Source organism: Procambarus clarkii, chromosome 93 (genome assembly GCF_040958095.1).
Source record: "Procambarus clarkii isolate CNS0578487 chromosome 93, FALCON_Pclarkii_2.0, whole genome shotgun sequence".
Lineage (NCBI taxonomy): Eukaryota > Metazoa > Arthropoda > Malacostraca > Decapoda > Cambaridae > Procambarus > Procambarus clarkii.
In genome coordinates this window covers 12,722,097-12,745,094 of record NC_091242.1, presented here as the reverse complement: position 1 = coordinate 12,745,094, position 22,998 = coordinate 12,722,097, and the positions used below count along the sequence as shown (strand labels likewise).

General features: G+C 43.6%; 1 protein-coding gene across 1 annotated transcript in view; it reads left to right on the top strand.

Annotated features, from left to right (window-relative positions):
• LOC123750485 (sphingomyelin phosphodiesterase-like) overlaps positions 1-22,998 on the top strand; it is a 179,155-nt gene that overhangs the window by 33,806 nt on the left and 122,351 nt on the right. The window contains exon 3 of the mRNA XM_069319558.1: positions 17,673-17,885. Within this exon, the coding sequence (XP_069175659.1) occupies positions 17,673-17,885 (213 nt within the window). The remainder of the gene's footprint in view (positions 1-17,672; positions 17,886-22,998) is intronic.

Here is a 22,998-nt window from a genome sequence, read left to right as displayed (position 1 = left end):
GCTCCAATATAGAAGCATCAAGAAATATGGACCAATAGGCTTTCTACATACACTTCTATTCAATACCCATTGTTTCTGTTCTGTCTTGTGTTGATACTTTTAATACCCTATTAATATCCTCTAGTGTTCTGTCTTGTGTTAATGCCACATCATCCTTCCCACCTCACTCAAATGTAATGCCACATCACCCTTCCCACCTCACTCAAATGTAGATATAAAATCAGGGAAACGCAAGTTCTAATCAGTTGTGTATTTGTGAAGTCTTTGAAAATGTAATAAGTTTTACGAAACGCGCCCGTGTCGCGTCAGACTAGAAATAAAAATGAATTTTGGAGAAGTGATTTTTGATTTACCTCCAACAGTGAAGCATAATGTACGAAAGATTGAGAAAATTCGTGTTAGAATTATTAATCTTACTTTTTCGGTCATATTTAATAATATATGTCTACAGGAAAGACTGCTACCAAAATATACTAATGTTAAAGTGCACGACCCAGCAGCAAGGAATCAAGCCTTCACGATAAAATATCGCCAGGATCTGATTCGTGATCAGATATACAAGGCAGAGAATGAAATCAAAGACAACAAAACGCAACTACTTCATGCTACAAACGAGTGGAGAAATAGCAACATCGACCATAGTATCCGTACCCGCATTGAACAACACCTCGACATCCTCACAGACCAACATCACCTCAGCACTGAAACAAGGATTATCAAGAAACTAACAACATTATATGGAGGACCTATGGCAATTCCACGACCAAGAGATGGCTTCCTGAACCTTGCAGGAATTAACCTCACTGAGGACCAAGTCACTCTCCTAAATCTGGGCATAAACTGTCATGTTATGTCCAGACCGAGTGAAATGGCCCGGAAAGTGGAGTTGGAAATTCTGTTGGACGACATATTCGACCTCGAGACACAAAAGAAGGTCACTACCAAAGATACCTTACAAGCAGAACTTATTGCAGAAGGAGGAAAGAATCGAGGCAACTACAGAAGCACCATACTGTCCCCCGAGCTTAGAGCGGCAGCTAAAAGCCTTCGTGAGAACAAGGAGATAGTTGTCAGGAGAGGTGACAAGTCGCCAATATATGTCATTCTTAAAAAAGACGAATATCTGGCGAAAATGAACATCATACTCTCTGACCAAACTAAGTTCCAAAGGGTAACGAAGGACACTACAGCCGAATTAAAAGCAAAGGTCAACAAACTGATCGAAACTGTGAACGCCAAGAAATCCGGACTCCACCTGCCAAAGATCATTGGGGAATATAAACCTGGATATGCGTATGGAAATGTCAAGACGCACAAGCCTGGAAACCCACTTCGGCCAATCATTAGCCAGATACCCACACCCACGTACAGATTGGCGAAGCGACTCAACGGCCTGCTGACTCCTTATGTTCCTTGCGCCTTCAGCCTGAAGTCTCCAAAGGAATTTGTGGACTTACTGCGGGGCGCACGGGCCACAGGGATAAGAGCCTCGTTGGACGTAGAATCGCTGTTTACCAACGTACCTGTGGACGAGACAATCGGAATGATAGCCGACAGAGTGTATCGTGATCCAGCCTGTACTCCTCTTGACATGCCAGAAAGTATTCTGAGGAAACTACTCCAAGCTTGTACTAAAGAGGCACCCTTCTTGAGCCCGGATGGGCACATGTATAAGCAAGTAGATGGGGTCGCCATGGGTTCTCCCCTAGGTGTCCTGTTTGCAAACTTCTACATGGGTACCATCGAGCAAAAAGTCTTAGTCGACATGAACTTGAAACCGGCCATATACTGCAGGTATGTTGACGACATTTTTACACAGGTACCTGATGTCAGACATCTGCAGGAGCTGAAGGAGGCATTTGAGCAGAGTTCCGTGCTGCGTTTCACTTACGAGACGGAAAAGGATGGGAAGCTGCCTTTTCTAGATGTAACAGTCATGGAAAAGGGCGGAGGTTTCCACACTGCAGTCTACACAAAGGAAACAAACATAGGAATGTGCCTAAATGCCAACAGCGACTGCCCTGACAGGTACAAGAGGAGTGTTGTTAACGCATACGTCGACCGTGCTCTCAGCCACAGCTCAGAATGGAAGCAAGTCGACGAAGAACTCTGTAGGGTAAGGCAGGTTCTAGTCAATAACGGCTTCTCCAATGGTTTCATCGAAGACATCATAAGAAGGAAAGTGAAAAGCCATGCAACCTCCGAAGAGACAACTAACACAACACCTATACCCCCTATTAGACTATTTTACAGGAACTTCTTTTCCACAGCTCATAAAACAGAGGAAAGGGTCCTGAAAGATATTGTTAATAGAAACGTTATCCCTACAGACAAAAATCAGAGGATACAACTGACGATTTACTATAAAACCAGAAAAACGGCCAGCCTACTCATGAGAAACTCTCCAGACACGAAACAGAACGCTTTAAAAGAGACTAACGTCGTCTATGCCTTCAAATGCTCACTTGGGGACTGTAAGCTCCAAAAAACCCAGTATATAGGCAAGACAACAACATCTCTTTCTAGGCATTTAACGATGCATAAACAACAGGGCTCCATTAAGGAACATATAATCTCTTCCCATAACCAAACCATCGCCAGAGAAATCCTAGTAAACAACACAGAAATCATCGATAGATACAGCGATAGCAGGCGGCTTGACGTTTGCGAGGCACTACACATCAAGAAGTCAACACCAGCAATCAACAGCCAATTATTGCACAACTATATTCTACCCACCTCAAGACTCCGCTCCAATATAGAAGCATCAAGAAATATGGACCAATAGGCTTTCTACAAACACTTCTATTCAATACCCATTGTTTCTGTTCTGTCTTGTGTTGATACTTTTAATACCCTATTAATATCCTCTAGTGTTCTGTCTTGTGTTAATGCCACATCATCCTTCCCACCTCACTCAAATGTAATGCCACATCACCCTTCCCACCTCACTCAAATGTAGATATAAAATCAGGGAAACGCAAGTTCTAATCAGTTGTGTATTTGTGAAGTCTTTGAAAATGTAATAAGTTTTACGAAACGCGCCCGTGTCGCGTCAGACTAGAAATAAAAATGAATTTTGGAGAAGTGATTTTTGATTTACCTCCAACAGTGAAGCATAATGTACGAAAGATTGAGAAAATTCGAGTTAGAATTATTAATCTTACTTTTTCGGTCATATTTAATAATATATGTCTACAGGAAAGACTGCTACCAAAATATACTAATATATATATATATATATATATATATATATATATATATATATATATATATATATATATATATATACATATATATATATATGTATATATATATATATATATATATATATATATATATATATATATATATGTGTCGTACCTAGTAGCCAGAACGCACTTCTCGGCCTACTACGCAAGGCCCGATTTGCCTAATAAACCCAGTTTTCCAGAATTAATATATTTCCTTTAATTATTTACTTATGAAATGATAAAGCTACCCATTTCATTATGTATGAGGTCAATTTTTTTTTATTGGAGTTCAAATTAACGTAGATACATGACCTAACCTAACCAAGCCTACCTAACCTAACCTAACCTATCTTTATAGATTAGGTTAGGTTAGGTAGCTGAAAAAGTTAGGTTAGGTTAGGTTAGGTAGGTTAGGTAGTCGAAAAACAATTAATTCATGAAAACTTGGCTTATTAGGCAAATCGGGCGTTGCATAGTAGGCTGACAAGTGCGTTCTGGCTACTAGGTACGACATATATATATATATATATATATATATATATATATATATATATATATATATATATATATATATATATATATATATATATATATATATATATATATATATATATATATATTTATATATATATATATATATATATGTCTTACCTAGTAGCCAGAACGCACTTTTCGGCCAACTATGCAAGGCCCGATTTGCCTAATAAGCCAAGTTTTCCTGAATTAATATATTTTCTCTAATTTTTTTCTTATGAAATGATAAAGCTACCCATTTCATTATGTATGAGGTCAATTTTTTTTTATTGTAGTTAAAATTAACGTAGATATATGACCGAACCTAACCAACCCTACCTAACCTAACCTAACCTATCTTTATAGGTTAGGTTAGGTTAGGTAACCTAAAAAGTTAGGTTAGGTTAGGTTAGGTAGGTTAGGTTGCCGAAAAACAATTAATTCATGAAAACTTGGCTTATTAGGCAAATTGGGCCTAGCATAGTAGGCTGAGAAGGACGTTCTGGCTACTAGGCACGACATATATATATATATATATATATATATATATATATATATATATATATATATATATATATATATATATATATATATATATATATATCTATATATATATATATATATATATATATATATATATATATATATATATATATATATATATATATATCTATATATATATATATATATATATATATATATATATATATATATATATATATATATATATATATATATCTATATATATATATATATATATATATATATATATATATATATATATATATATATTGTTGGGGTTTAATGTATATAGTTGTTGTTATTGTTATTCTCGGTGAGCAACCGTATCAGAACTTCCCCTGGCAAGGTCGCCAATGTTGGGGTAAAAGGGTATATATTTATATAGTTCCACTCTCTGGTGGTGAACAACAGTTATCTCAATGTCACTCACCGTAGCCCTGCGGGTCTTCACTCTAATCCTCTCGGCGCCACTGCACGCCAGGAGAGTATCCCAGTCAATCCCAACCGGCCTCTGATTGAGAAGGAGTGGGAACACAACTCGTAATCTTAACTGTTATGTGCCCGCCCCAACAATAGGGCTTTACTATTAACCACAAGGTCGCCAACTGGTGTTTTCGGTGTCCAGTAACACTTCAGTGGACTGGTTGAATTGTGGTATCCTTGGCAAGGTCACACTCAATAGATCAAGATATCAGGCAGGTACTTACTTTTATCACTCTTGCTTTCAAGTATAATATAGCCACAAGATAAATGGAGGGGATGATATCAAACACAAAAGTATTTTGTAATTTACTTAAAATTCATTCAAAGATGTCACAAGGTCATATCAATTAATAATCAGCTGATCCAGGCGAGAGTCGGTCGTTCCCACGTATATTAAACGCTCACTACGGTGGCAACACTTCCCCCCTCTTGTCAATGTCACGATCAGCTGAGCGCCCCCTTTCCGCGCGAAAGTTTATTGCTTGTTTCTCTAGCGGCACGCGCGCTGTTTCTTTAAGTTCTCACAGTCACTAGAAGCTCGCACACTCGATATTTGCAACAATAGCACGTATTATTTCGCTACACTGTACTTGGGCTCTAAGCAATCTTTTCTATAACAAATGCGACAATAATTTACTGTAATGGTTTTACTCACTGCCCTTCATGTAATGGTAACTTATGGATTATTTAACACTGGAGTTCTCAGTACTTCCTTTCGTGGGCGATAACACAATAAATCACTGCACTCACAAATGGTTAATCAATGCACGAACATAGACATATATAATATAGATAAATCGGACATCAATAAATGGTAAATAAATAGTTTCTGGGCACATAGCCTAACTTCCAAATACTGGCATAATATTATATATAATTTCTCACTATATGTTCACATTGAAGTCTCATGAAAGATATTCAAACACACAGTAAATTCATCACTTAATCCGGGTGCCTGTACACACCAATAATAATATATCTAGGTATCTTGAGTACTCTTGATAGTACTGTCCTGCACACTGGTGCCTTACTGTGACATTGGTGAGCCTTGCTCACGACATACAAAATCCTCAGGCTGAATAATATAGCCAAATAATATAGCTGACTAAGAGAATGGGGAGGGAAACTAGAACCACCTACTTTCACCTATCCTCCGATGAGAGTTGAGTTGTAGCTCCTGGTCCTGGCTCCTGCCTTGTGTCGGGAACACCCCCCCACACACACGTTGTCGTGTCCTCCAGGAACCTCAACCAATGTCCCACCGTTAGCGCGTAGTCTCCGTGCCTTCTTCCCAGCAGGTCCGTGCTCCTCCTCGACTTCTTGTAGGGTTGGAGTCGGTCTCCTGGCCGTCGACTTCTCCCAACTACGGCTGTCCGCCTACTTCTCGGCTGCAGTCGTCCGGATTCCCAACTAGTCCTCTTCTTCCTCTGCTACCCAGGGGCTCTGGTCAGCCACTACGCCGTCACGACTGGGTGAACTGCCTCAGACGTCGCCTACGTCACTGCACAGACTTCACTTCTTCTGGCACAGTACCTGTCCTGGAGCACTTGTTGCTCAATAACCGTCGATTCCTTCTCTGGTTTAACACATGAACTAAGGAAGACCTCACAGAGTACTGGCAGACTTCAGGTGACGCGTAAATCCACGGGAGCGGGAAACAACTGTCAAACTGACAGGACCAATCGTCGCACGTCCAACCTCCTTGACGTGTCGTGTCTGACTGATGGCGCCAACGCGGCGCGCTGCCCGGACCCCATTTCCTTCGTGACGTCACTTTTGCCACGGGAGGTTTTCATTGGCTCCCGGTGCCACATTGCTGTCGGTGACCAATCCGGTGTCACTGACGTCACACAGTTTTGGCGGGGAATCAGGAGAGCCAGCGCCATCTTGGCTACCTAAAGGGCCTAAACCACAGGCCAAAATATTATTGTTTCACAAATTTCTCGGCTCTCCGAGAACACTCCACTCTCCCACATATATCAAATTGATGCCTGCGACCTAGAGAACGCTTGGGAAAAGTGGACATGACTCTTACTGCAGGCGTGGGAGAAATATAAGGGGGGGGAACACCATCACATACCCCTCCCCTTAAAATAAGAGTCATGTCTGGTTAGTGTATACGGGACAGGGCATCTGCTACTACGTTGTCCTTCCCCTTGATGTGCTTGATTTCCAGCCGGTACTCTTGCAGTAACAACGCCCACCTCGTCAGGCGTTGGTTGGAGTTCTTCATTTTGTACAAAAAGGTGAGAGGGTTGTGATCTGTGAATACCAGAATAGGTCTCGCCCCTCCTCCTACGTACACATCAAAGTGCTTCAGGGCCATAACTAGCGCCAATGCCTCTTTCTCAACGGTGCTATAGGCCCACTGGTATTTTACAAACTTCTTCGAGTAGAACGCTACTGGCCTATGTACTTCATTCCTTTCTTGAGCCAACATGGCCCCTATCCCAACGTCGCTGGCGTCCACGTACAGGATGAATCCGGCTGAAAAATCTGGAGATATTAATACCGGGGCCTCCGTCAACAATTTCTTGGTCTTTTCAAAAGACTCTTGGCAGGCCTCTCCCCATCTCCATCGTACTTTCTTGGAGAGTAGCTCGGTTAGGGGATGCGCTACCGTGGAGAAATTCCTGCAGAACCCACGATAGTACCCTATCATCCCGAGGTACCTTAGCAACTCTTTACGCGTTCTGGGCACGGGGTATTCATTGATGGCTGATACTTTGTTATCAACAGGAGTGACTTCACCTTGGCCGATGACAAAACCGAGGTACTCTAAGTGAGCCTTCCCGAACTCACTCTTGGCCAAATTTACAGTCAAGTTAGCCTCCTCTAGCCTTCTGAATAATTCCCCAAGTCTCTCCAGATGCGTCTTCCAATCGTCGGCGTACACGACGATGTCATCGATGTAAACCGTGCAGCCTGCGGCACCCCTTAACAGCTCATTCATCATCCGCTGGAAGCAGCTGCCGCTGTTTTTCATACCAAAAGGCAATACCTTATACTGGTACAGCCCGTCAGGAGTTGCGAAAGCTGATATCTTCCTGGCCTCAGGAGTCAAAGAGATCTGGTAGTACCCCTTGAGTAGATCGACCTTGGATACGTACCGTGCACTGCCCACCTGGTCAATGCAATCGCTCACCTTTGGCATGGGGTGAGAATCTGCCACTGTGATGGAGTTCACCCTCCTGTAATCTGTACAAAAGCGGTATGTTCCGTCGCTTTTCCTCACCAACAAGCATGGGGAACTCCACTCACTTTTACTGGGCTCCGCAAGGTCGTTCTCAAGGAGATACTCCACCTCCTTTCTCATCAGCTCTCGCTTCTCTGGGCTCACCCTATACGCGCTCTGCTTGACGGGCCTGGCGTCCCTCACCTCTACCTCGTGCGTTACACTCCTGTGTCGTCGGGGCACGTCGGTAAAGAGGGAGGCATTCTTCCTCAGTAGGTTCGTCAGGTCCGCTCTCTGTTTCCCTTCCAGATGAAGTAGCTTGTCTTCGATCTTCTCCAGACTCTCGGTGTTGGTGAGACGGGTGCCGTCCGCCCTGGACCACTTTCCTTCCTCCTCCGGGAGTTCTTGGTCCACCTGTAAGCATAGAACTGTCTTCTGCTGGGGTTCTCGGGTCATCGTTCCGTCCTGCCTGGCGGCTCCTCCTTCCAACGTGAAGAAAAGTTTCAGGCGGTCTACGTGACACACCTGCTTCTTGCGGGGTCTATCCGGCTTCCCAATCTCGTACGACACAGGACCCAACCGCCGTAGCACCTGGTATGGTCCCTCGAACCGCGACTCGGTCACCCTACCTTTACCTGGCAGCAAAACCATCACTTGGGATCCGACCTGGAACTCCCTCTGCGTCGCTCTCTTGTCGTACCACTCCGACATCTTACGCTGCGCCTCCTTCAGGTGTTTCCCAGCTAGTTCCTTCGCTAGAGTGAGACGTTCTTTGAACTTCTGGACATATTCATTCACCGTTCCCACGGTCGCTCCCGGTGTCCATTGTTCCTTCAGCATGGATAGCATGGCACATATAATATAGATAAATGAAAAGTAAGCCTTCTCGGGACCCACACGTCCTCCTTTGGACTCACTAATCAATTCGGGGAACTCCATCTGCTGCAACTCTCCAAGACGAGTGCGGTCTACCCCTAGAGAACTGGTGAGGGTCACCTGCAACTCACCATTCGGGCTACCTTCGCCCTCCGCTCGTTCTCCGGGTCCTATGAAGAGGTGATCTATTCCCAGGCTGTCGGACGTCTCCTCAGCCCCATCAGATCCACAACCTCCTTGTTCTTCGCGCTGTCTCGGCATCACAGCACAAACTGGGAACGCCACCGGGGCGATTCCCTTCTCGTCCCCAAAGCCGTCTAACACTCCGCCCGTCTCCTTGTATTGTTCTAGGCACTCCTCGCCTTTCACGAGATTCGGGAGTACATATCCTCCACATGCGTCATTCCCCAAGATGACCTGTGCCTCCATCTTGGGCATTGATGTACAGACCCCCACCACAAGGGTCTGACAGCCATAATCGGAATTCAAAGTTACCTGGTGTAGGGGCATCCTCACTGGGCCTCCCACAGTGGTCACACTTGCCACCCCCACACTGGTACTCTTGTAACCCTCGGGGAACAGGGTTTCACTCACCAGGGTAAAATCGGCCCCAGTGTCTCTTAATATTTTCACTGGGATGGGGTCTGCGTCCCCCATCCTTACAGTTCCCTGACACACGAATGGGTGAACTTTCTTCTCCCCACTCAGCACGGGTTCATCCCGCACCCTCTCGGCCCTCTGGTCCTCGAACCTCACTAAAGCAACGTGTCCCCGCTGCTTAGGGCGTCTGCATTCCCGCGCGACGTGTCCGATTATTACGCAGTTGTAGCAGCGGACCCTCGTCGGAGACCATCCGCCACCGCTCGTCTTAGCACTGCCACCAGAGGCCGTCGCTACCTGTGTCTTCCTCGCACCACTTGTTGACTCCTTCGTTGCAGTAACAGCTCCTGAGCCCTCAGCTTGGTTCTTCTTGATCGGCTCTACAGCACCTTTTGATCCTCGGGTGTCCCAACTTGAGAGGTGGGACTTGGGAGAACTCGCTCCTGTCCTCCATCCATCCGTCCTTCTATAATTCCTATTGTTTCCGGCGTATACGGGTGGTCGGTGCTGTCCCTCTCGGCGTGGGCGTAGGGCTTCTTCTAACATGTCGGCTCGGTCGGCTGTGGCCGTCAGGTCCTTTATGTCCACCTCCTTCACTCTCACCCTGATCTCGGGAGAGAGCACGGACATAAACTTTTCCATGACCATTAGCTCCTTGACCTCTTCAACCGACCTCGCTCCTTCAGAGTCCAGCCACTTAAGGAACTTTCTTTCCATGTCCCTTGCCGTCTCCGCATAAGACTTTCCTGGTGAACGGGTACATTCCCTGAACCTCTTTCTGTAACATTCCGGTGTGAGCTTGAAGGAATGGAGCACAGCTCGTTTTACCGCATCGTAGTTGGTGCATTCCTGGAAGTCGAGCATAGTGTAGGCTTCACGAGCTTCACCTGTGAGCCTCCCTTGAACCAGCTCCGCCCACTCCGCCCCCGGCCACCTCTTCAAAGCTGCAACCCTTTCAAAGTGGTCGAAGAAACTTTCGGCTTCATTTGGCACAAAGACCGGCAGATCTCGTTCCCTCTCTCGTCGGTCTTCCTGTTGCGGCGGAGCAGGGGCACCTAGTCCTAGTTCAGCTCGCTTCAGCTCCACCTCCTTGTTGGCTTCTATCTCCTGCTGTCTCATCCTAGCTTCTCGCTCGTGTTCTTCCCTGCATAGCTGTGCTTCTCGCTCTTGTTCTTCCCTGCATAGCTGTGCTTCTCGCTCTTGTTCTTCCCTGCGTAGCTGTGCTTCTCGCTCCTCACGCTTCAGCTGCGCTTCTCGCTCCTCACGCTTCAACTGTGCTTCTGCTTCTCGCTCTTCACGCTTCAGCTGTGCTTCTGCTTCTCGCTCTTCTCGCTTTAGTTGTGCTTCCAGCTGTAACTTCATTATTTCCAGCTTAACGCTGTGCCTGCTGCCGCTGGATCCCCTGCTGCTTCCACCAATGCTCAGGTGTTCTCCCACACTGGCAGGTGTCTGTGGTCGTTCCTCCCCCAAAGCTTCGTCTCGTGCCCTGAGCTGTGCCATTATCTCTAATCTTCTTTCTCCCACTCTGGCAGATCTCAGCTTTATTCCAAAATGATCTGCTATAGCCTGTAACTGTGCCTTGGTCCACTCTTCCAGCACCTGTTCATCTCTAGTGTCAATAAACCTTGTTACTTTATCATCCTCCATCTTGTGCTATGAGTGATAACCTGCACCTGATCTCTAATACCACTGCCAAGTACCACCACTGCAACCTTTATTTCGATCGTTATCCTGGCAAGGTCGCCAATGTTGGGGTTTAAGGTATATAGTTGTTGTTATTGTTATTCTCGGTGAGCAACCGTATCAGAACTTCCCCTGGCAAGGTCGCCAATGTTGGGGTAAAAGGGTATATATTTATATAGTTCCACTCTCTGGTGGTGAACAACAGTTATCTCAATGTCACTCACCGTAGCCCTGCGGGTCTTCACTCTAATCCTCTCGGCGCCACTGCACGCCAGGAGAGTATCCCAGTCAATCCCAACCGGCCTCTGATTGAGAAGGAGTGGGAACACAACTCGTAATCTTAACTGTTATGTGCCCGCCCCAACAATAGGGCTTTACTATTAACCACAAGGTCGCCAACTGGTGTTTTCGGTGTCCAGTAACACTTCAGTGGACTGGTTGAATTGTGGTATCCTTGGCAAGGTCACACTCAATAGATCAGGATATCAGGCAGGTACTTACTTTTATCACTCTTGCTTTCAAGTATAATATAGCCACAAGATAAATGGAGGGGATGATATCAAACACAAAAGTATTTTGTAATTTACTTAAAATTCATTCAAAGATGTCACAAGGTCATATCAATTAATAATCAGCTGATCCAGGTGGGAGTCGGTCGTTCCCACATATATTAAACGCTCACTACGGTGGCAACACTTCCCCCCTCTTGTCAATGTCACGATCAGCTGATCGCCCCCTTTCCACGCGAAAGTTTATTGCTTGTTTCTCTAGCGGCACGCGCGCTGTTTCTTTAAGTTCTCACAGTCACTAGAAGCTCGCACACTCGATATTTGCAACAATAGCACGTATTATTTCGTACACTGTACTTGGGCTCTAAGCAATCTTTTCTATAACAAATGCGACAATAATTTACTGTAATGGTTTTACTCACTGCCCTTCATGTAATGGTAACTTATGGATTATTTAACACTGGTGTTCTCAGTACTTCCTTTCGTGGGCGATAACACAATAAATCACTGCACTCAAAAATGGTTAATCAATGCACGAACATAGACATATATAATATAGATAAATCGGACATCAATAAATGGTAAATAAATAGTTTTTGGGCACATAGCCTAACTTCCAAATACTGGCATAATATTATATATAAGTTCTCACTATATGTTCACATTGAAGTCTCATGAAAGATATTCAAACACACAGTAAATTCATCACTTAATCCGGGTGCCTGTACACACCAATAATAATATATCTAGGTATCTTGAGTACTCTTGATAGTACTGTCCTGCACACTGGTGCCTTACTGTGACATTGGTGAGCTTTGCTCACGACATACAAAATCCTCAGGCTGAATAATATAGCCAAATAATATAGCTGACTAAGGGAATGGGGAGGGAAACTAGAACCACCTACTTTCACCTATCCTCCGATGAGAGTTGAGTTGTAGCTCCTGGTCCTGGCTCCTGCCTTGTGTCGGGAACACCCCTACACACACACGTTGTCGTGTCCTCCAGGAACCTCAACCAATGTCCCACCGTTAGCGCGTCGTCTCCGTGCCTTCTTCCCAGCAGGTCCGTGCTCCTCCTCGACTTCTTGTAGGGTTGGAGTCGGTCTCCTGGCCGTCGACTTCTCCCAACTACGGCTGTCCGCCTACTTCTCGGCTGCAGTCGTCCGGATTCCCAACTAGTCCTCTTCTTCCTCTGCTACCCAGGGGCTCTGGTCAGCCACTACGCCGTCACGACTGGGTGAACTGCCTCAGACGGCGCCTACGTCACTGCACAGACTTCACTTCTACTGGCACAGTACCTGTCCTGGAGCACTTGTTGCTCAATAACCGTCGATTCCTTCTCTGGTTTAACACATGAACTAAGGAAGACCTCACAGAGTACTGGCAGACTTCAGGTGACGCGTAAATCCACGGGAGCGGGAAACAACTGTCAAACTGACAGGACCAATCATCGAACGTCCAACCTCCTTGACGTGTTGTGTCTGACTGATGGCGCCAACGCGGCGCGCTGCCCGGACCCCGTTTCCTTCGTGACGTCACTTTCGCCACGGGAGGTTTTCATTGGCTCCCGGTGCCACATTGCTGTCGGTGACCAATCCGGTGTCACTGACGTTACACAGTTTTGGCGGGGAATCAGGAGAGCCAGCGCCATCTTGGCTTCCTAAAGGGCCTAAACCACAGGCCAAAATATTATTGTTTCACAAATTTCTCGGCTCTCCGAGAACACTCCACTCTCCCACATATATCAAATTGATGCCTGCGACCTAGAGAACGCTTGGGAAAAGTGGACATGACTCTTACTGCAGGCGTGGGAGAAATATAAGGGGGGGAAACACCGTCACAATATATATATATATATATATATATATATATATATATATATATATATATATATATATATATATATATATATATATATATATATATATATATATATATATATATATATATATATATATATATATATATATATAGTTGCTATGGATTCCACCTCTCTCCCCTGTTCTTGCCAATTTCTACATGGAATACTTCGTAACTGTTCTTCTTCCTTCTATTGATACTCGTCCCTCTCTCTGTGGGAACCGACCTGTGAGATTTATATTTATTTAATTTATATGAATTTATATATTCGTTAATTTATATATTTCGATAGCAATTTGTATGCTGTTAAGTGGGCTGTATTTCTGCAATAATCTCACAAATCGATCTTTACACATTAGGGGGGGGGGTTACATTGAATTTATATATATGCAGCCAATCAAACTGCGGTATTAAACTACATATATTAGTATACAATGAGGAGGTTCCTTATCTTATACAGCAGGCTTAGTGTACCAGATATAACTAGGATGTAGACACCAAATTATCCTCGTTTGAGGCAGCTTCCGTCACCCAATAACTGATATACCAAGCTTGCTTCCTCTTCTTGTTCCTGTCAAAGGGCACTAGCTGTAAAGCCAGAATCCTAATATATGGCAGGTATATCAGAGAAAACACTGTATAATGATTCAGATAAGGACCAAGGCTTAATTACCTTTTGTATGAGGCGAGTTCGCATTCAAACCGGTTCACCCAATATCTACCTAACATTAATGGCCAAAAATGATTAGATAAACGGGTTTCGGTAGAACACTTCCCTTGATTATTGTTGATAGCGTGTTGATGATGGTAGAGCACTAATATGATCTCCATTGCACTTCGTCCAAGAGAAATGATAGGAGCCGAATTTGCTCCCTGCGCCTCTGGTCTTAACAACAATGGCTGACCACTCCTTCCTCACTGACGCCTCCCTCACTTTGTAGAGATATCAGTGACTGATAGAAGGGTCACATTTACTTTATTTTGATACTAATAATTAAGTTATTTCAAATGAGATGTTTTTATGATGAAAAAAGTCCAAAGACTAATGTATTTAAGAATAATTCCCAACACAATAGGTGGTGAATTTATAATAGTATGTGGCAATGATATCCCGTTTTCTATAGACGGAAAATTCCACTACAAGCTACATTTTCTATGAGTTAACTTGTGTATACAATGGCAGGAATATTATCTGCAATTGCATCTAATATTATTAAATGGTGTCGGATTTTCCGGCACTCTCAGGCTTCGCTATGTTGATGACATTTTTTGCTTTATGGCCCCATGACCTTAGTCTTTTCCAGCCTTTTCTATCCTCTTTTAACAATCTGACTCCTATCCATTTCAAAGTTGAATCGGAATCTAATTCCCTCCTTCCCTTTCTTGACGTTCACTTTCACTGCTCTGTGTCCGGGTTCTCTTTCTCTGTCTACCGCAAACCCATACATAGTGGCATGTACATTCACTTCTTTTCCTACCGTCCTCCTTCTGTTAAGAAAAATGTCCTCGTCTCTCTTTTCCTCCGCGCTTTACGCATCAGCGACCCTCAGTGCCTTGATTCTGAAATTGCCTTTATCTACAAATCTTTCTCTCGCCTTGGTTACCCTTGGCGCGGGTTCGATTCCAGCACGAGGCAGAAACAAATGGGCAAAGTTTCTTTCACCCTGAACGCCCCTGTTACCTAGCAGTAAATAGGTACCTGGGAGTTAGTCAGCTGTCACGGGCTGCTTCCTGGGGGTGGAGGCCTGGTCGAGGACCAGGCCGCGGGGACACTAAAAAGCCCCGAAATCATCTCAAGATAACCCTTTGCATTTTATCAACTGTACTTATTCTCAAGCTAAACGAAATTTCTTTTATTCTAAACCTGCTTCCAACACTAGTAGCACTGTGCTCTGCCTTCCTTTCTTATCTGAACTCAAAACTTTTACTAATACCTTTCGTCCTCATGACATAAAGCTCGCCTTTCGACAAATTAGCACACTTCGTAGCAATCTAGTTCACACTGCTCCTCCTGCTTCTAATGCTGCTGGTGTCTACTCTATTTCTTGTTCGTCTTGTCCTCTCCAATGCTATAGTGAAACTGGCCGTTCACTTAATGAAAGACTTAAAGAACACAAAATAAGTATTTAATCTGCAGACACAAACAATGCTTTCCTCTCTCATGTTAGGGATTGTAATCATCCTATTGATTGGTCTTCCTCCAAAATAACCATTCCTGCCTCTACTCTACACAGACGCCGTCTTGTTGAATCGACTCTAATACACAACGTACCCAACATGAACTTGAGTCCTGGCTTTGTTGCTGTTGACTCTTCCCTTTCACAGTATATATTCAAATGATCTAAACTTTCTAACAAACGTGACCTAACATAAGTTTACCCTTCCATTTATCTATCCTTTTCTTTTTCATTCATTCTCCTTTTCTTTCCAATGTTTCCTCTTACGATCCTCTACTTATTCCTATTATTATCCCCTTCTTATTCCTATTACTTTCCCTTCTTGTTGGGTATCACCTATTATAAAAAGGTGATGCCTCGTATGGTCCAATAGGCCTTACGCATTTACCCTTGTTCTTGTGTTATTGTGTTCTTGTCTTTGAAAAGTGACAATTTGTTCTAGATCATGTGTCCTGGAGTTTTGTATCAGGAGGTTCTGTGTCACATCGTGTTGACACTCACCTACTTAGGTTCTATTTAGGGAGAGGACTCCTCATCAACATGAAAATTGTTGGTAAATACTATTATGCAAATTCTAGTGCTTGATAAATTTAAAATATACCATAACCTCAGAAAAAGTGTTTTATGTCCCATAGCAGCCAGAGTCTAGGCAATACTGCGTTTTATTATATCGATTTCCCACATATTATTGTTTACTCACTACACATAATTTCTCAATTTACTTTTCTAGTTCTAGTGTTAATCTCCTGGCTTTCCAAAAACGCCATTAAAATATTTAGCTTAGAAATATATACTGTCAGCATCTATCTTTATGATGTGTCTATTATCATGCATTCGAGTCACGAACGTCTGTGAGTAATGATTTTAGGTACACGTTGTGTTGGTAACGACTGAAAGGCAAGTCCCAGCACGGAACCAGACCCATCAGTAATGTTTTTCCATCCGAACATAAATTTTTATTTTCAATAGAGTGTAAAAGCCGATGACTCGGGAAGTCGTAACAATATTGAATATTTTGTTGTTTATAATGATTACCATGAAAGTTCCATAACATTTTCCATGAGAGAGGGAACTAAAAATATTACAACATTAGGCTAAAATTTGAGATAAAAATCCTGACATTTACTTGATTACAGCGGCTAATTGGTCCGGTGTACACTGCATGGAATCAGGTTGTAAGGCTGGCGGCTCAGGGTTCACCTGAGTCTGAAACATAAGGCGTAATTCAGTGGTCAGATGTTGTCAAGTGAGTTTTATCATGAGATATAATCTCTGTCGAGGATGATTCTGTAATCAGTATTTTTTACAATATATGAAACACAACTCGTGGTGGTGTTCGCGGAGGCTAGCCTGAATAGATATCAGTAGTGTAAGTCCTCTTTTATCTTACTAACATGCTACAATCACATTATTAGCCCAATGTGTTACTGGAACACTGTATTACTAATCCTTAAAACAAAATTTACCTACAAAACAGTCAGGGGAATTTCTGCAGCTTTGTATAATTGGCCGCTACTTTTTTAATATGACCACAACTATTATTCACAACAGTATCCAGCAGTGTGGGGCACCCGTCTTCCCCACTCCTCGAGGAGTAGGGAAGACTGGAGGGGCGGGTGACGAAAAAACTACATTAGGGTGTGAGGGTGTGGGAGGAGGGTGTGAGATGATGGTTTATTGAATTACTTAGTCGAACTCACTACCGTCGTTCCTCTCCTCACTGCTCTCATTCTGCACCCCTTTTTTGTGTTGGCGAGAAGCAGAACCCAGTTCTCAAAAATTTCTATAGTGAAGAACGTCACGTGATGTAAACTTCACTTAACTCCAGAACCCATAACTGTCTTATGGAGCATAACTGGTTTAACATAGAATTTCTTTTCTAATTACAAGATGATAAATAGCATCAAACTTACGATAAATGGTAAATTTTCATAACTATCTGTACATTAATAAGGTACATTAATAAGGTAAGGCATATAAGATTAATAATTTTCCATGACTACTCTTAATATCATTTATAATATAGTACGTGCTCTCAGGTGGTCTATCACCGGTGACGTTTGTGACTCTGCTGGCGCTTGCCGGAGCCTCACCAGCTCGGCCAGTACAACAGCAGGAAGCACTTGAACAACCACCCACGCCGCTCCTGGCTCCTGCGGGAGCACCTCCACCTTGGGCGTCAATACTGGAGCGTCTACACGGGCCTTCCTTGGGACCTGAGGACCATTGGCCTTCCAGTAATCATGCTAAAGGTTAGTCATATCATTTTTATTGACTTTTTGTTTCATTGGCAATATTAGCTTTCACAATTTGAGGACACATACACTTCATTTTTCGTGATTTTTTCATATTCAAAATTATGTCTACAGGAAAAACTGCTACAAAATATATAAATATATAAATATATACATACACACACACACACACACACACACACACACACACACACACACACACACATATATATATATATATATATAATATATATAATATATATAATATATAATATATAATATATATATATATATATATATATATATATATATATATATATATATATATATATATATATATATATATACATATATATATATACATATATATAAATATATATAATTATATATAGATATACATATATATACATTGTGACAATAATCTCCTTCAAGAGATTGAGCCTGCTCTTCCCTTCATAATTACGTCGTCACAATTATATAAAAGACTATGGAAGAAATATCCAACAACACCAGCAAGGCTTGCCAGGGTGAGCAGAAACGTATGCATCCAGCCACCTGTTCGAACTCCAACCACCAAACTACCCGTTGATCGCTACGGCTCCGCTGATTGGTCGCCGGTCTGGCTGCACCTGCACTCGCCCCCAATACTACCTGATGTCTGGGGTCGCCCCAACATCAGTCCTCAGAATGTTCCGTGCTTTCGTAGCCAGCACTCCTCCCAGCTAGACTCTAGCGTGTACTGAGAGAGGTGGTGGCTTTAAGCCAATATTCCAGCACCTCCCACTTAACTTTTGTGTTGCACTTCTTATTATTTTGCCTTAACGTAACTTTCATTGTGTCATTTAAGTATTCTTATTATTTTGATTCATTGATTTTATTATACATATTTGTTTGTGCATTATTTTCATGTTTTGATTTATTTAACGTAATTAAAATTTCATTGTTAAAGTTTACTTGTGTTTTGTGTGTCTTCTCCTTACCTTACCACAGACGAAGTTCCAGTTTTTCTATTTTTTTTTATAACTATGTGACGAGGCCATACCCCTAGCCTTAAACAGCCGAACACCAACGCGTTACCGTCACAAGTTATATGGGGGCCTGTCCGGGAGCCTCACTCAGGTACTGGTGCCAAGTGGTAATTTATGGTAAGCGTATTTAACTCTGTTAACGTAGCTTTACTATTTTTCATTCAATTTCATTTTTTATAAGGTGCGGTGTATTGTGCATTACGAGAGTAACATATAGTGAAGGTGAGACAACTTTGGATTACGTGGTGACTGTAGGCCGCAGTCATACTCTTAATTGGTCATCTCTCCCTCCTTGTTATTACTCGTATTTACCATCTATGTCCCTTGAATATTTCTCATTCTGACAGATCATCATATTGGTACCCTGGTACTGTGGTCTGCCCCGGGTCAAGAGTACCCAATCTTCTGCAATCTGACTGTAGGAGGACAAAGAGGGCCATAGTTCCTCTAGCTCGAACTTTAGTTGCTGAATTGGGACCTCAGCAGCAGTTCTCGTCACCAGTTGACACCTCGCACCCCTACACGTCAGTCAGAGATGATGATACATACAACGGTAGGGAATTAGCTTATTTTTTCAGAGCACAAAAGTTCGGTAATTCTGTAAGTATCATATTAAATTCAGTAGGAAAAACTTGCTTTATGTCCTATAGAGACTTGGCAAGGTATGCCTACATCCTTGGACTACCAATTTTACTTTTGAAGCATTTAACTGTTTCATTTGTTTTCGAAACTTTGTTTCATTTGTTAGTAGGATTTTCTTGCCCTTATTCTCTTACATGAGTACCGGGTACAAGATTTCCTGCGCCCTTGATTTAATGTAATCATTTAATATCTTTCACTTAACGTTAATTGTTAAAGATCACACAGGATAGGTACCAGTTGCCACGTTGTCCTGTTTCTGACATTTCATTATTGAACATTCGTGTACCTTTATTTGCTAATTTCACCATGTTTCGTCTCCAAACTTTCCGTGCAAATCCAGCAGGTGAAATAGGGACTTTAAGTCGTGCCAAGAGGACTGAACTACAAACTCTTGCACATGAGTATCAACTAGAAGTTCCCTACCAAGCCAACAAAAATGACCTACACAACCTGTTGCTGGATTACTATTTAGAGCAAGGTAAGATAGACTCTGAAACTCATGAAACTTACTATATTGCAGAGAAAACTGACTTGGCAACGATGAAACTTAAACTAGAGCTGGCCAAGATTGAACGTGAGCAGCAAAGAGAAGCAGCTGCCATACGAAGAGAAGAACACGAACGTGGACTCGCCCTCCAGGAACGTGAGGTTGCACTACTCCAGGAGCGGGAACGAGTACAGCTTGAAACACTCCAGGAGCGGGAACGAGTACAGCTTGAAACCAAACGACGCGAGTTGGAGATGCAACGCGAACATGACAAGCAACAAGCAACTCTGGCTCTAGAGTGTCGTCAACGTGAAATCGCCTTGGAAACTTCACACTTCACTCAACGCCAGCAAGCTACTGCCAATCTTCCCGTCAGTTTTAATATATCACATGCAAGTAAGTTAATGCCATCCTTTGTAGAAGCAGAAGTTGATGTGTTCTTTACCACCTTTGAAACCCTTGCTAATCAACTCAGTTGGCCTGTCGACCAATGGGCCACACTTCTCAGAGTCCATCTTACAGGTAGAGCTGCAATCACACTCAGTACTTTGGCGTCTGAGAATGACTACTACACTCTGAAACAAGCAGTGTTGGACGCCTACCTCCTCTCTACTGAAAGTTATAGAAGGAAATTCCGTGACCACCTGAAGGCAAGTACCACTACCTTCCTCGAGTTTGCTAACACGAAACGGAGGTATTTCATGAAATGGCTGGAAGCAGCACATGTCTCTACTTTTACAGAACTCGTCAACCTGATGCTTGTTGAAGAATTCTTGAGACGTGTGCCGCCTCCTGTCCGCCTCTACTTAGCAGATAAAGAAGAAACCGACTACCTGAAGTGTGCTAAGTCGGCTGACACTTACAGCCTCATCCACCGGCTGACACCTGAACCATCCTCCAGTAAGAAGTCGTGGTACAGTTACGAGAAGGTGAGCCCCGATCAAGCTGGTTCACAACTGTACTGCAAATATTGTAGACTCTATGGACATACCATAGACAAGTGTGGTAAGTCTCAATACAAGGGAACCACTGACCAACAACGACCCAAACCAACTCCTCCTAAGTCCGGTAAGCCTGTGATGAATGTTGGTGTTGATGTTAATGATCTTTCTCTTTTCAGTAACCACCTGTATACTGGAACTGTCTCTGCCAACGGTTCAAATCCGGAGGGACGTTTCAAATTGAAGATCTTGAGGGACACAGCGGCTCTACAATCGATCATCTTGAAGTCGGCTGTGCCCAACATAGTCTACACCGGGGAAACAGTCTTCATCACTGACCTCACTGCTACCACTCCATACCCTCTCGCCAGAGTCCACCTGGATTGTCCCTACGTGAACGGGGAAGTCCAAGTCGCCGTCAGGGAAAAGCCTTTTCCCATGCCTGGAGTGCAACTTCTCCTAGGCAACGACTTGGCAGAAGACCTGCAACCGACCAACCTGATCGTCATGGACAAACCCCAGGTGTGTAACTCTGTGCCCATAAATCCTATTCTCGAGTATGTTCCAGCAGAGGTTCAAGAGAGTGATGAAGTTTCTCCTCCGGTTCTCGTGACCACCCGTGCACAAGCCGCACGTCCACAGCCAGCTGACTCTACTGCTACCGCTGTCCCTCAAGACCCTCAGAAACTACCCCCGCATCTGACCAAGTTGGAGTTCCGTAAGTTGCAGAGGGAAGATCTTACTTTAACACCATTGTTTTTCCAGGCTGAGACTCAACCCGACAGTATTCCTGGGTTCTTCCTAGAGAACGACTTGCTCTACCGCAGATATAGACCCAGTAAACTGAAGGAGGAGGACGATTGGGCCAACATCGAACAACTTGTGATTCCCACCAGCCTGCGGCCCACTATTCTACACCTGGCCCACGGAGCATTCTCCCACTACGGCTTCAACAAGACTTACCATGGGATTCGTCAAGACTACTACTGGCCAGGTATGGTAAACAACGTCAAACAGTACGTAAAACAGTGTCATACATGTCAGATGGCAGGCAAACCGAACGTCTCCATTCCCAGAGCACCACTGATTCCCATACAGGTGCCTGCGGAACCTTTCCACAGACTCATAATAGACTGTGTTGGTCCTTTACCTCGGACCAGTTCAGGTAACGCCTACATCCTAACCATCCTGTGTCCTACCACCAGATTTCCCATAGCAGTTCCAGTGAAGAACATCACGGCTGCTACGGTTATCAAACATCTATTGAAGATCTTCACTCAATACGGATTTCCCAGGGAGATTCAAAGTGACTGTGGCACCAACTTCACCAGTGATCTCTTCAAAAGGACACTGGAGGAGTTCAACATCAAACAGGTATTATCCAGCCCCTATCATCCTGCTTCACAGGGTTCTCTTGAACGTAGTCATCAGACCATCAAAGCACTCTTGAAAAAGTTTTGTAGTGAAACCTCAAAGGATTGGGATAAGCAGATTGACCTAATAATGTGTATTTTCAGAAGTCTCCCCAATGAGTCCCTAGGAGTATCTCCTTATGAGATGCTCTACGGCCGTAAGTGCCGTACTCCCCTTAAGGCTTTCAAAGACTCTCTCAGAGATGCCACCTTCAGTGAGCATCGGAATGTGCCCCAGTTTCTTCAAAACCTTCAGCACATTCTAGAGAGAGTCCACCGCTTTGCCCATGATAATCTATTGAAAGCCCAGGTGAGAATGAAGACTCATTACGACCAGACCAGCAAAGTAAGAAAATTCAAGCCGGGAGACTTCGTCCTTGCTTATTTCCCTATCCCAGGTTCACCTTTACAAAACAGATTTTCAGGACCCTACTGCGTCAAAGAGTGCAGGAATAATAATAATTATGTGATAGAGACTCCAGATAGGCGGCGGAAGACCCAGCTGTGCCACGTCAACCTCCTGAAGCAATATAATGGTACTCCTCCCACTGTCTTGATTAATTGTTCTACCTTCACAGAACCCTACCTCCACAGTGAGACCATCCCGGCTTCTTCTCCCGA